The sequence below is a fragment of the Gracilinanus agilis genome, chromosome 4, assembly GCF_016433145.1.
Source record: "Gracilinanus agilis isolate LMUSP501 chromosome 4, AgileGrace, whole genome shotgun sequence".
In the NCBI taxonomy this organism is placed as follows: Eukaryota; Metazoa; Chordata; class Mammalia; order Didelphimorphia; family Didelphidae; genus Gracilinanus; species Gracilinanus agilis.
Genome location: NC_058133.1, coordinates 466,210,857 through 466,228,244, shown reverse-complemented (window position 1 = coordinate 466,228,244; position 17,388 = coordinate 466,210,857). Strand labels below are relative to the sequence as shown.

General features: G+C 33.2%; 1 protein-coding gene across 1 annotated transcript in view; it reads right to left on the bottom strand.

Moving 5' to 3' along the window:
* Nucleotides 1-1,666: 1,666 nt before the first annotated feature.
* Nucleotides 1,667-17,388, bottom strand: part of SYCP1 (synaptonemal complex protein 1) — a 67,344-nt gene continuing 51,622 nt past the window's right edge. Inside the window, exons 20-23 of the mRNA XM_044675524.1 lie at nucleotides 10,390-10,569; nucleotides 9,798-9,941; nucleotides 1,903-1,989; nucleotides 1,667-1,810 (exon numbers count right to left, since the gene is read on the bottom strand). Coding sequence (XP_044531459.1) covers nucleotides 1,667-1,810; nucleotides 1,903-1,989; nucleotides 9,798-9,941; nucleotides 10,390-10,569 — 555 coding nt within the window. The remainder of the gene's footprint in view (nucleotides 1,811-1,902; nucleotides 1,990-9,797; nucleotides 9,942-10,389; nucleotides 10,570-17,388) is intronic.

Sequence of the window (17,388 nt, the reverse complement as noted above, 5' to 3'; positions counted from 1 at the left end):
AGTAAATATTTATTAAGTGCCTACTATGTGCTAGGAATTGTCCTAAGCACTAAGAATACAAAGAAAGCTAAGACAGTCCCTGCTCTCAAGGAGCTTACAGTTTAACACAGAGACAATATGTAAACTACATACAAACAAGATCTGTACAGGATAAATTGGAAATAATAAACAGAAAGCGCTAGAATCAAGGGCAATCAGGAAAGCACTGTCCTGTAGAAGGTGGGATTTTTTCTGGGACTTGAAGAATGAAGAGGAAAAGGCTTTGCAAACATGGAACTGGTCAGTGAAAATGCTCAGAGCCTAGAGATAGAATGTCTTACATGAGAAACAAGGAGGCCAGTGTCAGTGGATCTTGGAGTACATGGAGGGAAATAATGTGTAAAAAGACTGGAAAAATGGAGGGAGGCATTTACCAGGGCTTTGAAGCCAAATATAAGATTTAAATTTGATCTGGACATGATGGGGAGCTCCTGGAGTTTACTGAGCTTGGGGGAGAGGGGGTGACATAGTCAGAACTATCCTTTTGGAAGATCACTGACAGCTGAATGAAGAATGGATTGGAGTGGAGAAATACTTATAACACAGGAACCAACCAGCATACCATTGCAATGGTTCAAGTGGTAGGTGCTTAGAAACTATAACAGGGTGGCAGTGTGAGAGGAAAGAAGAGGATACATGTAAGAGATGTTAATGAAGGTAAAATTGATAGGCCTTGGCAACAGAATATGGGGGGTGAGTGAGAATGAGGATTCAAAGATGGCACTTTCATTGTAAGCCAGGGCCCAGCATGGTAGTGGTTCCCGCAACAGTAATAGGTGCCATCAACATAGTTCTGTTTGGGGCATATTATGTTTAAGATGTTTAGGACATTCTGTTGGAGATGTCTAATAGGCATTTAAAGACAGCAGCTAGAGATCAGCAGAGATATTAGGGCTGGAAAAGCAGATTTGAGAATTAGTAGCATAGGGATGACAACTGAATTCACTGGAGTTGATGAGATTAAGAGGGAAAAGAGAATTTAGATTCCCTCCATTCCCTGCATAATCACAAAATTCTCTTAGAAATATCTTATGCAAAACTTATTTAAGAGAGTTTTGTGCATAAAATTATATATGTGGAATTTACATATTATTTATATGAAATTTTGTGAAATATGAAACCTAAAAACCCATAAAACTATTTCTATAAAAATTTCTGTGTATGATGAAATAATATTTCTATAACTAATTTTGTAGTAATGTGTCAAAGATTTATCCAAAATGTTATTCCAAAAAAGGTTAAATTATTTGTTTGGCTGATCTCATTGAGCCAATAAGAACTATTTATTAATGGCCAAAATGGTTTCAGGGGAGAGCAAAAATAAATATTATTTGAAAAAATAACAGTAAATTTTAGTAAATTGTTTTGTAATAAAGCATTTAGCAACAATAATTGGAATCAAGATAATTACTTTTCAAGTAACATGCAATTATTTATACTTATGCCCAAAATGGAGAAAAAAATTAAAGATATGAAAATCAAACAGAAATGCAAAGAAATTTAAAAGTTTGTCTATTTCTAGAAAACCTACAACCTAAATAGAAAATTATAAGCTAACAAAAAAAAGAAGAAAATCTATGGTAACAAAATTTTTCTCATTAGGCCATTTCTACCACATAACTAAATTTTAAGTAAATAATTTTTCTGCTTCCTTCATCTTTTTTTTCCTGTCCACTTTAGAAACTGCAGCCCAGCCATCTTCTCGCATTTTTCTCATGGCAGCAAATTTCATTGCTGATCCTGGAGTTGCTAAGGATGAAGGTCTATGATCCTAAGACAAAAATAAAATCACAAATGTTTCTGGTTGATAAATGACAAACAACTTCTAAAATTTTATTACTGAATTGAAACTCATAATGTTACCTTCTTTGGTGTTGCAACACACAGATGAGAAGGTTGTGGATAATTCTTGTACAGATTTTGAAATGGATCTTCATCTGAAACCAGGCTCTTTAATAAAAGATAATGAAATGAAAATCAACATTTTTAATGTTTTTTGTGCTATCATGATCTATATTAAATGTATCATGTTATTAAAATTCCATTACATGTTCTTAGAATTATAGAATCTTAAAATAGAAAGACACCTCAGAGATCATCTAGTTTAAACCTACCCAAATCATAAATCCCGTGTTTTCAACCCTTAGAACTTGAACCTTATTCAATATATTCTAGAGTGTGTAACATAAATAAAATAGTACATCATATACTATATTTGTCCACTTAATTACATTTTAATTTCTGAGATGAAGTTCCTTAAGAATTGAGAAGCCTTCAAAATGAGGTCCTTGGTGTAAAAGGAAATATTGACCCTTATTATTGATCAGTGTTAATAGCTGTTACTAGTTGTTGACCATTGAGGGAATCAACCATATTAACTATTGAGGAAACTGCTGGAGACTAGTTATAAAAAAAGTTATTCCTATTTACTGAACTATGGAAAGGAAAGGGAAAGGGAAAGGGAAAGGGAAAGGGAAAGGGAAAGGGAGGGAAAAGGAAGGAAATGGAAGGGAAGGAAAGTAGTATTGACTTGAGGTATTTATATATTTCCCTAATCTAGTAAATTCTATCTATAAACCCATTCCCAAAACTATCTCACAAGAAATTTTCTTCTTCCTTGGTAAACCAAGGCTAACCTCTCTCCTTTTCTTATCTATTAAATCTACCTTACTAAACTATTCTAAATTATTTCTTAAGTAACATAGTTTCCTTATATAATAAACTTCTCCAGCAATCTTCCTCTATGTATAAAGTGAAGTTTTTCTTCTTGCACAGCAGGGGTCTGCCCACCATCTGAACTTGAAGCTTCCCTGTCTGAGGAGATCAGTTCCACCTGCCATCTGCTTCTCTCTCTCTCTACCTGCAAACTCTCTCATGAGCAAATTTTCTTCTCTCCAAGCTGTTAACTTTCCAGATCTAGTTTCCAAACTTTTCCCAGAGGGATCACAAGGAAAATCACACTTCTCTCTGAGTGTCCATTTCCCAGAGCAAAGTGTCAAAGAGACTGAGAGCAACAGGTAAATAAATCCCAACTGTCCTTTCCTAAGAGGTTCTCTCTGGGAATTCCATCCCTCTGACCTCCTAAGAATTCTTCACTCTCTTAAAAGCTACTTGGGTACTTTCTAAGCTGAAACCTTATTTTTGACTAACAATCTATTCTTAGCTCTTAATTAGTTCTTAATTAAGTTCTTATTTAATTAGCTCTTAATTAAGAAAGCTAGGCCTGGAGATGAGAAGTCCTGGGTTCAAACAGGATCTCAGTTACTTCCTAGCTGTTTGACCCTAGGGCAAGTCACTTAAACCAATTGCCTAAGCTTTAAGGCGCTTCTGCCTTGGAATTGATGCTTTGTATTGATTCTAAGACAGAAAGCAAGGATTTAAAGAAAAAAATAAAGGACCTAAATTTCTTTCGTCCATTATTCAAAACCTTTATATAATTAGCAAGTCTCTCCTCTTTCCCTTTGGTCACCTACTAATTAAAAATAATCTCTCAATCTTTCCTCTCTTTTCCCCACAGCATTTCAAGGTTTACAAAGAACTTTAAAAATTTAACAAACAAAATAAAACATTTCCACTTATAAAATAGAAGAGGAATTCACATAAAAATAGGAATCTTTATTACTTATAGTTTGTTTTTTCCTTATATGCAGCTAGGTGGTGCAGTGGATAGAGCAACAGGCTTGGTGTCAGGAGATTTTTGTTCAAATCCAACCTCAGATGCTTACTAACTGTATGACCCTAGGCAAGTCACTTAATCCCTATTTTCCCCAGTTATTCATCTATAAAGTGGGGGCACACTGGAGAAAAAATGGTAAATCGTTCCAGTATCTTTGCCAAGAAAACTTCATGGCAAAAATCCATAGGTTGGACACAACTGAAGAACGATGTAATACATTCAACATAATTTTTTAAAGCTGTCCTATTTCCTATTTGTATTTCTTTCTGACCTTCTGTTATTTTCTGTGCATTAAAAATGTTTTAATGACTTCTGTGTAATGAAATATGCCTATGTTGTCGAGTCAAACAAATTTTGACATTTGCTATATCCAAAAATTCAATTTCCTCTTTAAATTTCATTTCCTCCAATATCTCCTAGAACCTTGCTTGCTTTAGCAGTTCCTTTCATTTTCTCATGCATTTTATTTAGTTTTATTGTATTTTATTATTTTGTTAAATATTTCCCAATTATATCTTTAAAAATTTTTAACACTTAAAACAATTTTTGAGTCCCAAATTCTCTTCCTCCCTATAGCCCCTCTTCTGCCCATTGAGAAGTCAAGCAATATGATATCAATTATACATGTGAAGTCGTGCAAAATACATTTATTTTTTTTCTAAACCCTTAACTTCTATATATTGGCTCCTAGGTGGAAGACTGGTAAGGGTGGGCAATAGGGGGTCAAGTGACTTGCCCAGGGTCACACAGCTGGGAAGTGTCTGAGGCCAGATTTGAACCTAGGACCTCCTGTCTCTAGGCCTGACTCTCAATCCACTGAGCTACCCAGCTGTCCCATGCAAAATACATTTCTATATTAGCCATAGTGAAAAAAGCAAGAAAAATAAAGAGAAAAAATATGCTTCAATCTCCACTGAGTTAATCAATTCTCTCTTTGAAAGAGGATAGCATTTTTCATTGTGAGTTCTTTGGAGCTGTCTTGAATCATTGACTTGATTAGCTAAATCTTTCATGGTTGATCATCATTAAAATCTTGCTGTTATTGTGTACAATGATCTCTCAATTCTCATTTCACTTTGCATCAATTTATATAAGTCCTCCTAGGTCTCTCTGAAACCATCCTACTCATCATTTCTCAAAGCCCAATAGTATTCCATCCTAATCATATACTACAACTTGTTCAGCCATTCCCCAATTAATGGGCATCTCTTCAATCTCCAATTTTTTGCTATCACTAAAAGAGTTACTATAAACATTTTTGTACAAATAGGTCTTTTTCTTTTTTCCTTGAATTCTTTAAGATATAGTACCTAGTTGGTATTGCTAGGTCAAAGGCTATGTAAAGGTTTTTGTGTGTTTTTTAAAATTTTAATTTAATTTATTAATTTATAACATTTCTCCATGGTTATAGGATTCATGTTCTCTTCCCCTCCTGTCACCCCTTCCCATTAGCCCACACACAGTTCCACTGGGTTTTACATGTCATTGATCAAGACCAATTTCCATTTTATTGATATTTTATGCAAAGTTTTATAGTCCTTTGGGCAGAATTCCAAATGGTTCTCCAAAATTATTGGACACGTTTACAACTCTATCAATAATGCATTTGTGTCCCTATTTTTCCACAACCCCTACAATATTTATCATTTTCCATTTTTGTAATATTAATTGATCTGATATGTGTTAGTACCTTCACAATTGCTTTTATCTGAAAACTGTCTGTTAATATCCTTTGACTATTTGTTAGAGAATTAGAGAATTTGTATAAAGTTGGCTCAGTTCCCTATATATTTGAGAAACAAGGCCTTTCTCTAAGAAATTTGCTATAGATTTTTATCCCCAGTTTCCTATTTTCCCTCTAATTTTGGCTCCATTGCTTTTTTAATACAAAACTTGTTTAATTTCATGTAATCAAAATGATCTATTTTATTTCCCATGATCTTTTCTATCTCATTTGGTCATAAATTCTTCCTTTATCTATAAGTTTAACAGGTAAAATTTTCCATGCTTCCCTAATTCACTTATGATATGACCCTTTGTGTCTAAATCATTTATCCAGCTTGATTTTATCTTGATATACAGTGTGAGATGATGGCCTATACCTGTTATTTCAGTGGGAGAGGGAACTTCTGGATAAGAACACCTTTTATGTAAATTACAATCTTAAAGAGTTACGGAGTTACCTAAACTCTAAGACACTAGTGACTTGACCAGGGTCTAACAGCCAGTATATTTTAAAAGCATGATATGAACCCAAGTCTCTATCCAAAACCCCATGCTGTCTCTCATTTCTTTTAAGTTCATATTAAGATCATTAAGGCTGGAATTATATCTGATCTAAATTTTGTATTCTCCCCTAAGATCATCAGTGAAACATGTGGAAAAGAAATTATGCTTTTTTTTAAAGGTAAAACCAGAGGCTTAATTAGACTAGAATAGCATTTGTTCTTTTTTTAAAAAAATTCATTTTAATATGGACAGTGTACTGTTTTTTTAGAAAACCTTTCAGTATACTTTTAGAATTTAACTGAGTATTTTTTGATACTTCAAGATATTCCCTCCAATGTTTTAGGCAATAATCTCTCCCCACCTTCTCATTTTGTATGATTTTCTGTCCATGTATTCTCACTATTCCAAAGAGACACTTCCCTATTCCAAATTCCTTCCCCTGATTCTTTCAACATTTCATACATCTGAGCATAGTAAATGGACTGTCCATCTGTCATGCCCCAGTTTCACTGCATTACCAGTTCACTTACTTCATGCAAGTCATGATTAGTAATACAGGACTGATCTTCTGGTGATGAGACTCCTTATACTTTGCTTAGTCAATTCTTAGAAAAGCAGTCTGTTTGCCAAGCCATACTTAAAGCCTTTCTAAATGTGCAGAAACTGACAGAATTCAGTTCTGCTGCATAACCTTTAAGAGCCCTGAGTCAACTCCATGTCATGATAAGGCAGGAGGCATTAAAATAACAGGAAGCAATATAATCACTATATTAGTTGAATATCAATCAATCAGATAAATTGAATCATATTCTCAGAGTTAGAAGGAACCTCATAAACCCTTTTTCATACATACCAAGAATCCCCTGTATAGCAACCCCCAAGACTTTGCTTAAAGACTCCTAGTGAGAGGCAACCCATAACCTTCTCATATAGCCCATTCCACTTTGGGGATAGTTCTAGTTGTTAGGAAAATATCCTTATATAATTCTAAAATCTACCTCTCTGTAATTTCTACTGTTGCTCCTAGTTCTGTAGTTTAGTGCTAAGTAGGAAAATTCTGGTTTTTCTTCCCCATTATAGTTCTCCAAATTCTTCTCCAGGATAAATATCTCCAGTACCTTTGACCTATCATTATATGCATGTTCTCAATACCCCTCATTTTCTTGGTAGCCTTCTCCTCTTAAATGTCTCCATTTTATCAATATTTCAACAGATCCATAATCTTGTCAATGTTTATATACCTTCCAACATTATCAATCACAATCCATACATGTCTGCCCTTCCTATGTGACTTTTTCCATATCCTCTAAGAAGCTTGTTGTAAGAAGTACCCCAGAGCTGCTGGAGTGCCTTCCTCCCTTTCCTAAGACATTTCAAGGAAACAGAATATGTGAGCTGTTCATCAATTACCCCTCAATCTCTTTTCCACCCTTTCTAACCTATTTGTAATGTCTTATAGCCTTCTAACATCCTGCATTGCCCTGTGATTAATTTTCACTTCACTTCTGTAGTTTTCCACAATTCAAAGTCATATAGCATCACTGTTAGAATGCTATTATTAAAAATGTGGATTTTCATTTCAGGAAGAAGCTTAGTTCATTAAAAATTGCAATTTTTAAAGACAATCTAGTCAGCTCTTCTCTTTCTGCTTAATACTGGGACTAACTTATTGTTAATTTTCAGTTACTGGCCCAAATGTTTGTGTATGTACATATTTGTGTGAATGTATACATATATTCATACTGTATGTATAATGGCAGACTAGCTCTAGAGATTGTCCATCCAACTGCATTTTATAGTCTAGATAATATATATGTTCTATTCACTTATTTTTTCTGAGTGATTAATTATATCAAATTATTTTGAGGGATCATTGTTCTTATTAAGGAGGATCTGCAACATTCTGGGGCTTAATCCAGACAACACAATATTATTCCTGAGGATGTATCTCCAAGACTTCCTAACTAAAGAGAGTCTCTTCAACTGTGTGCAGAACACTTCCGTTACAGTAACAAATACTTTTGGAAATTTTATATCTACTTTTTGATGCCTTCCTTAATATTAACAGAGGGTAAATGGCAAAGTTATATCTTTTATGTCTTTCAAGGAGTCTTGTACAAGTCTGGTATATGCATGGGAAACATCTGTTCCAAAAAAAAGCTGTTAAGCTGCTGCTTTGTTCTACTAAATACTTATCAGTGTCCTTTTCAAAATGTAACAATCAGAATTCAATTACTCTAGATATGTTTGGCCAAGACAATATTCCAAAGGATTGTCACCTCTTTTATTCTGAACATTACACATCGATGATAGGTTTGCATTAGGTTTTTTAGCTGCCATGTTGTATTTTTTATTCATATTAAGTTTATGGCCCAGTAAAAAAAACTTCAAATCTTTTTACATGCATAGCTATCTAGCCATAATCTCTCCAATCTAGTACTTGATAAAGTGATTTTTAAAAACTGAGTGTAGAATTACATCATCTCTATTAAATCATATCTTTTTAGGCTTTTCTTTTAGTCTTTTCACCTGCAAATTCTGTCATCCAACATTTTATACTTTTGTGTCATCTATAAATCTATAAGCATGCGACTAATGTATTCATCAATTATGAACAAAAATGTTTAAAAAAATAAGCCCTAGGGCACTTCATTAAAGACTTTTCTCTATGTTATTAACTTATTGATATCTATTCTTTGGTTTAAGTCATCAAACCAGGTCAGATGACAACTATTAATTCATCTAGCCCACATTTTTTCATCTTCTCTATAGGAATGAGCATGGAGAATTCATCAAATGCTTGTTGAAATCTACATAAACTTTCTATAGAATTTATCTGATATATTGGCCTGGAAACCTTGCTTTAAAAAAAAGGAAATTAATCTGAAATAACCTATTCTTGCTTCCATTAAAATGTATGCTATGTAGTTTAATTCTTGGAACCTAGAAGACTGTTTGGCACTTAAAAGACTATCTGGCACATAATAGGACTTTATGGTTCATTGATTTTGGAGTTTATATACAGTTTTGCTTTGGCTTTAGGACAGAGCAAGAAGCAAAAAGATATGCATGTTTGAGAGAGATTTTATGTCAGTTGATTGTTCCAGTTGATTAAATTGTAAAACCAAATCTATACAAACTGAATATTTGGAAAATGAGTTTGACCTATGCAATATTTGAGGGAGGAAAGCAAAAATTCTCATCATATCAATGCCTGATCTCCAGCATGTACTTAAATTCTACTTATACTGTTTACGTTAAAAAAAAATTTTAACAAATATGCATGTATTAAATACAGAGTAAGTTCATTAATCTTACAGTAAGTTAAATGTCAGTCATAGTTAAAGTCCCAAAAGAAATTGTGAACACATAAAAATTTTCTCCTGAAGTGACAATCCTGTCCATATATTTCAGAATCAAGGAATCTCAGTCAGAAATCTTCTAGTTCAACTATACTTGTAAAGGAATCTCTTCTATAGCATCCATAAGTAGATATACAGACTTCATCTACAGATTTCCAGTGAGGTAGAACTTACTCTCTTACTAAGAAAAGTGTTTACTTTTTTGATAGCTCTATTAATAACCTTTTATCAAAGAATATTGGCATAGACTTTTTTGTGAATTCAGTTATATTTCAAGGAACACAATATATCCAAATCTCTATATGGTATAGAATGGATAGAGTATATCCATGATGGACCTGGATATTTATATCTAAATCTGGGCAATAAAGAGGCACATTATACTAATGGTCTACTGAATTCAAGACAATAAAGATGGCTGCTTCATTAACAATGCTATACATGCAAATAATTTAGAAAAAAATGCAGTAAAGAAATAATAATATATTTACCAAAAGATCAGTATGTTCTGAACTATCTGAATTTGTGTCAAATTCAAAAAGCATTTTTCTTTTTTTAATTGTCCCTTCTTTGACTGGATTTCTCTTTTCACTCTGCAGCATTTTCATTTTTGTAGGTGTCTTCACAGTATATGCCTTAACATAGAAAAGAAAAAATTACAAACAATAAGTATGTATATAACTTATGATGAGATGAAAACAATTTTTCCCATAGCAGTTTTTATTTTCTGGTAATTAAAAAAATCTCTGTACAAACATTTATCCAAAAGAGAATTTTTTAGATTAAAATTTTATCTTTATATATTTGGCATTGCAAGTTTTGAAAACTTCCCAGAAAAAGTTATCTTTCATTTAAGAATATGGACTAAAAAAACTTTAAAATTAATATAAAGTCATCATTATACAGAGGTAAACAGTCAGTGTGAGTCTAATAATCATTTCAAATATAAAAAAGAATTTTCAGGATATGAGCCAGAAAGTGACAGTGGGTGCTGCATAGATATTAATCTTACAGATAACAGAGGGTTTTTAAGTATCAAACACCTATAATATTGTTATCCTTTTGAAAAATTAAGCAACTAACCTTTAGTGATGATATAGATAAGGTTTTCTTGGCAGGTGTCCAAAAATATTCTCCTTTGTCTTTTGATTTGCCAGAATCAACTGACTTGGCACTTAATGATGCATTTTGTGAAGCATCTATTTTAGAATCAAACTTCCACTTATTGGTTTCAGGAGTTGCCAAAACAGATGTTTGTATTTTCTGAATTGGATACAAAAGCACTTAAAATCTTCAGTAAAATTATATTAATAATGTATCTACTTAAAAAAATATGAGGCAATTTCTAATAAGTTGGAACCCCTTAGGAGGCCTGGGTTTTAGCTTATATTCTATTATTTACTTTCAGATTATCAGCAAAAAAATATTCAAGCTCAAGGTGAGCAAAGGATAAGGAAAGCCTGGAAAGGAAGGATGGGGCTAGATTATGAAGAGCAATAATCTATAGTATATTCATTTTGTTCACAAATCAAGGAAAACTTCATGTCCAGCTAAGGGAGCAAAGAAATAACCACTATAATTTGAGGACTGTAGATAGTTCAGTGGCAAAAAGCTCTGTGGAAATAAAACAAAATAGGAGGAAGAAAAGGAAAAAATTAAATAATGGTATACGAAAATCAGAAAATTGGACTCATTAATTAAGCACCTTCTATGTTCAAGATACAATATTAGCCTCTATGAATACAAAGCCAAAAATGAAATGGTCATTACCCATAGGGAATTAATAATCTTCTGGTGGGATACAATATGCACATAGTCAAGTATAACACAAGGTAAAAAGGGGGAAAGAAAAAGATCAGAGAAAGTATTATAGGAAATTGGAGGTTGGCAGAGAGGATAAGACAACTAAGTGAAGTAGTATAAAGGGAAAAGAAAGTCCAAGACAGAATCTTTTGGGATACCTACAATTAGGGGGTATAAGGTGAATGAATATCTAAGCAAGGAACCTGAGAAGTAGTGGTCAGATAGGTAGGAGGAGAACCAGCAGAGTGGTATCCTGAAAACATAGAAGAAAGCATCAAGAAGAAGTATTCAACAGTGTCAAAGAGAACTAAAGAATGAGAACTGAGAAAAGCCATTGGATTTGGCAATTAAGAGATCACTGATAACTTTGGAGAGAGAGTTTCAGTGCAATGATGAGGTTGGAAGTTGGATCATAAGAGGTTGGAAAAGTGAGAAGAAAGAAAATGGAGTCACCTATTATAGACAACCTAGTCAAGGAGTTTAGCCATAAAGAGCAGAAGAGATAGAATGACAGTTAATATGGATGGAAGAATCAGGTGAAGAGTTTTTGAGGATAGGGGAAACAAGGACATGTTTGTAGGCAATAGCAAATGAGCCAGTAGTCAGGGAGAGATTGAAAATAAGTGACAGAGTAGAAATGACAGAGGAGGCAATTTGTTGAAAGAGACAAGATAGAATAGGGTTGTTGGAATAGGTAGAGGGGTTGAGCTTGGTAAGGAGCAAGGTCACTTCTTCATGTGACAGTAGTGAAAGAAGAGGTAGTGGCGGAAAGCATCTGAATGGTATGAGATGAGGAAAAGGGGAAAAGAGAGAACTCATGGCAAATTACTTCATTTTGTTTGATTGTTAAATATGAGGTAATGTTCTCAACTGAGAGGGTAGGGGGAAAGAGGATCAATGGAAGTTTTGAGGTAAGATGAAAAGGGTGGGAGAGCCATATCATAATTATTACTATCTCATAAGCTTCCATGGATTCAATAATCATTGGCACATGACCTCCAAATCTATATATTTAGCCTGATCTATAGACCCACATCAGCAACTGCTTATTGGAATTTCCAACTAGACATCCCATAAATGTCTCAAATTCAACTTGTCCAAAACTGAGTTTATTATTTTTTACCCAAAACTCTTTCATATCTCTATTTTTGTCAAGGACCTGATAGTCACATAGGGTCTCAACCTTAGAAATAAGCTTTGACTCTTCACATCTAATCGATTAGCAAGGTTTCTAAATTCCATATCAACAATATTGTCCCTTTCTCTCAAGTCACATAGGCAACCACTTAGTTCAGGCCTGCAGCAACTCTTGACCAGATCATTACATTGGTCTTTTCTTTGGTTTTCCCCAATCCTATCCATCCTCTACTAAAGTGATTTTCTTAAAGCACAGGCCTGATCATGTCACCACTCAATCTTTTCATAAACTGGTGGTTGCTTATTTCTTCTAGGATCCAAGATAAACAACTGTTTTATACTTAAAGCTCTTCACAATCAGGCCACCTTCCTACATTTCCAGTCTTTTTATATATTACAGAGCTCTATGCACTCTACAATCCAATGACATAGGGATTTTCTCTGTTCCTCACATAGGAAAAACATTTATCTCTATGCCTTTCACTGGCCATCATCCATGTCTAAAGTTCCTTTCTTATCTCTCCCACTTAAAATTTAAAATTCAAAAATTTAAAATTTCTTTCAAGCCCCAGTTCATGGGTTATTGTCTGCCTGAAGCCCTTCTTAATACCCCTACCCCTGTCCTTTCTTTCAAAACTCCCTTATAGTTATTTAATATTCTGTGTATATACATGTGCAAGAGGTAGTATAACGGTGAATAAAGAGCTAACTTCAGAGCCAGAAAAAATTGGTTTCAAGTCCTATCTCTGATACATACTGGCTATGAGACTGGGAAAATCACTTGAATTCTCAAAGTTCTAAATAATTTTCTAAGACTTTAAATTTCATTTTCATGTAGCATTTAATATCTTTCTGTACCCACCAAATAAACAAAAATAACAAAAAATAAAATCCTCATAAGAAATATACATAATTTAGCAAAATAAATAATATTGTCCCTGTCCAAAAATGCATATTTTTTGTTTTAAATCCATTATTTACTTCACCTTTGTATCAGGAGGTAAGGAGCACTGTCTTTCATCTTTTCTTAATCATTTATTTGGATACACGGCTTATCATTATATTGATAGAGTTCCAAATTTTTAAAAGATATTTTTCTCTGTGATGTCATTGTATAAACTGTTTTCTTGGTTCTGCTCACCTCGTGGCATCAGTTCATAGAGATCTTAAAAGTTTCCTCTGAAATTGTCCATTTCATCATTTCTTATGGCATAATAATATTCCATTACATTCATATAGCATACCCTATTTAACCATTTCCCAATGGGAGGGTACGCCCTTAATATATAATTTTACACCACCTTGAAAAGAACTAGTATAAATATTTTTGCACATAAAGGTTCTTTTCCTCTTTCTCCAACCTCTTTGGTAATGAGGCTAGTAGAGGTATAGCTGAATAATTATGCTCCAGTTAGTAACTTCTTGGGCATAGTTCCTTTCTAAAATGTCTGACAATTTGTACTATAGGGAGATATAGTTTAACATAGCCTGTATAGCATTGTCATTTTCCCATTTTGTTATTTCTGCCAATCTGATGGGTGTGAGGAGAATCAGAATTATTTTCATTTTCATTTCTCTAATTTTTAGTGATTTGATAATTTTTTTTACAAATCTGTTTATAGCTTTGATTTCTTCCTTTGAAAACTACCTGCTAACATTGGCATTCTAACATAACTTTGACCATTTATCTATTGGGAAATGGCTCTTAGAAAAACAGTAAGTTTCAAAAAAACTGCTGACAAAGCATTATTAGAGGGCGTTTCCTCATCTGGGAGTTCCCTAACTGGTGAAATCACAGGTCTAGTCCTCATTTTGTCTTTATACTTTCTTGCTATTTGCAACATTTTTTTCAATATATAAATACTATACTTTTACTTTATTTGAAATTATCATGAACCCTTTAAAATAAAGGCAAAAATAAAATTTAAAAACATTACTCTCACATGATTTTTAATTTATCCTATCATAACTTACATGACAAACATTGTGGCTTAAACTGGACAGAGTAAATCTTTATATAGAAATATTATTACAAATTCCCACTGATGAACAAGCCACTTTTCATATCTAATTCCACTTATAAACCCATGACTTAGCTCCACCTTCCATTTCCCCAAAGCAAAATTATCTCAGAAATTATTTTTATCCAAGTTTCAGAAAATTGCATTTTTTTGTTCTCAAAAACATTATTAAACTTATTCTGACTGAAAATTTTAGTTTATTGCCTTAAGTTCAGTCATACACAACAGTGCCATCAGGGCAACTAGAGCTTCTGAATCACTGATATTTATGATTTTGCCTTGACACAACTAATCAGTTCAACCAAAAGTTAAAGTCTTTACTCTTTCTAACATTTTTGCTAATAAGTATGTTAGACACAGCCCAAATCAATCAGTTAATCAATAATAATTTATAAAATGTCTACTATATGCCAGACACTGTCCTAAGCACTGGAGTTACAAAAACAAAAGTGAAAGTTTCTGCCCTCAAGGAGTTTATATTCTATTAGGGTGGACTCTATATATATAAAAAACATACCCAAAATATATGTAAGACATTTTTTGTTGTGGAGAGGCATTGGCAGCTAGAAGGATCAGGAAAGGTCAAATGTAGGAGGTAGCATTTAAGCTAAATTTTGAAGAAAAGTCACTTAGACCTAGGGAACAGCTCATGCAGTGAAAAAGATGGGTAAAAGAATGTTGTTTGTGAAGAGCAGAGAGTTTGACTGGATCAACATTAAGTAGATGGAGAAGAGTAATGTAAATTAAGGTTAGAAAAGTAGACTGGATACAAGTGATAAAAAGCTTTAAAAGTCAAGGAATTTAATGACTCTTCCTATAGGAGTGAATACAAAAAGCCACTGGAGTTTATTAAGCAGGAAAATTGCATGGTTCTGTGTTTTAAGTAATCTTTGGCAACTAAATGATGCTGAAAACAGTTTATCCTTAGAAAATTCAAGCTGAGAAAACAGGTCAGATGCATTTGAATACAAGTCGTGTATGCTCAATCTAAATTATGTTTCTTAACAGTGACTAATAGACATAATGTTTCTCATTTATCTAAGATCCCAAGTGGCAAATGCTTCAAAATTTTCAGTCAATAAAAAGCAGTTTAGGAAATGAAGTTGTATTAAAAGATGTAAATTTCCTTCTCCACTTAAGAGTAAGTATATTAGTCTAATGTATGCTAAAACAAAAGACCTCACCTACTGGGATTAGAACTCATTAGTTAATAAAAACTATTAGAAAAACTAGAAAGTAGCATAGGAGAAACTATTTATAGATCAACATCTCGTAGCATATGCCAAGATAAGTTTCAAATGGATATATTACTGAGACACAAAAGGTAATATTCTAAACAAATTAGAGGAGCAAGGAAGAAATTACCTTTCTGATCTATGGGCAAATGGACTGAGATTAGGGATAAAGGGAATCATAGATCATAAAATAGGCAATTTTGATTATATAAAATTAAAACATTTTTGCGCAAACAAAACCAATGCAACTAAAATTAGAAGGAAAGAAAATAATTTGAAAAAATCCTTGCAGATAAGAGTCTCATTTCCAAGATACATGAGGAACTAATTCAAATGTGTAAGAACAAGAGTCATTTCCCAATTAAGTAATCAAAGGATATGAATGAATAATATTCAGAGGAAAAAATGCAAGTTGTCAGTAGTCACATCAAATCACATCCAAATAAAAAATAATCAGAAAAATGCAAATCAAAGCAAATCTGAGGTTCTACCTAACAATTCTCAGATTGACAAAGACAACAAAAAATGAAAATAATAAATGTTAGAGGGGCAACAGGAAAACAAGTACTTTTATGAACTACTGGGGAAATGGTCCAGTCATTCAGGAAAGCAGTTTAGGACTATGTCCCCAAATTTATTAAACTATACCACCTTATTTCTCCCCAAAACAGATAAAAGAAAAGGACCCATTTATACAAAAATATTTACAGAAGTTATTTTTGTGTTGGCAAAAAAAAATGGAAACTTAAAGAGTTCCATTTTAATAATAGATGAACAAATTATGGTATATGAACATAATAGAATACTAATGTGCTAAAGAAATGATAAAATTAGATAATTTCAGAGAAAAGTGAACCTATTTGATCTCAGTGAAGAATATAATAAGGAGAACCAACAGAATAATTTATATAACAATTTTGTAAAGATGAACAACTTTGATGAACAATCTTAAGAACTTTGATCAATACAATACTCAATAAGATTCCAGAAAAATGATGAAGCATTGTCGAGATCTCTTTATCATCTCTGATAATCTGATAAGGACAGTTTAGATGATAAGGAAATAAGGACAAGACACGGGAGTTGTCTTTTACCTCATGCTTCCAGCTCTGGCTCCAGGAGCATGGAGTTTATTATATATATTTCAAGACTCCTTTCACACAAAAGAACTCCCCCGAAACTTTGCAGATGCGCAGAAGTTACAAATTATGTCACATCAAAACACAAAACATTGGCTTCAGAATAGACCAAGGCCAAGGCTGAATTTTGACTGGCTTCTTATCAGGAAACCAAGTTAGGGAGTATCCCTCTCAGGGTCGAATTGCCCCCGCTAAGATTTTGGCCTTGGCTATACCAAGAAGCAGCATTCCTGGTCAAAGGAGAACAGTGGTAACCCTTTAAATTCAGGTTTGCTAGGAACTTAAAGCTTTTCAATAAGGCCACAATACTTTTCAACAAGAAATCACAAGGATCACAAAAGGGGTCAAAAGAGGAGTCTCAGATATTTTATCTATTCTCTTATTGGCTTCCAACAAAGTATGCTACCCTACTCCCAATAAAGATATTGGACCCAGGGTGCCAAATGAGATATATATCTTTGGACATGGCCAATGGAGAAATAAGTTTTGTTTGACTGTGTATTTTTGTTATAAAGAGTTTTTTTGTGTTATTTCCATATCCTTTTTTTCAATAGAGGTAGAAAAATGGGAAGAAGAAAAAATATATTTTTGTTAATTCAAAAAATGAAAAGTAAATTTAAAAGGTTTTGCATGACTTTACATGTATAATGGATGTCATATTGCTGGCCTTCTAAATGAGAGAGGAGTTTGTAGGAGAAAGAATTAGGAACTCAAATTTTTTTTAAAAGAATTAAAAAATAAATTAAA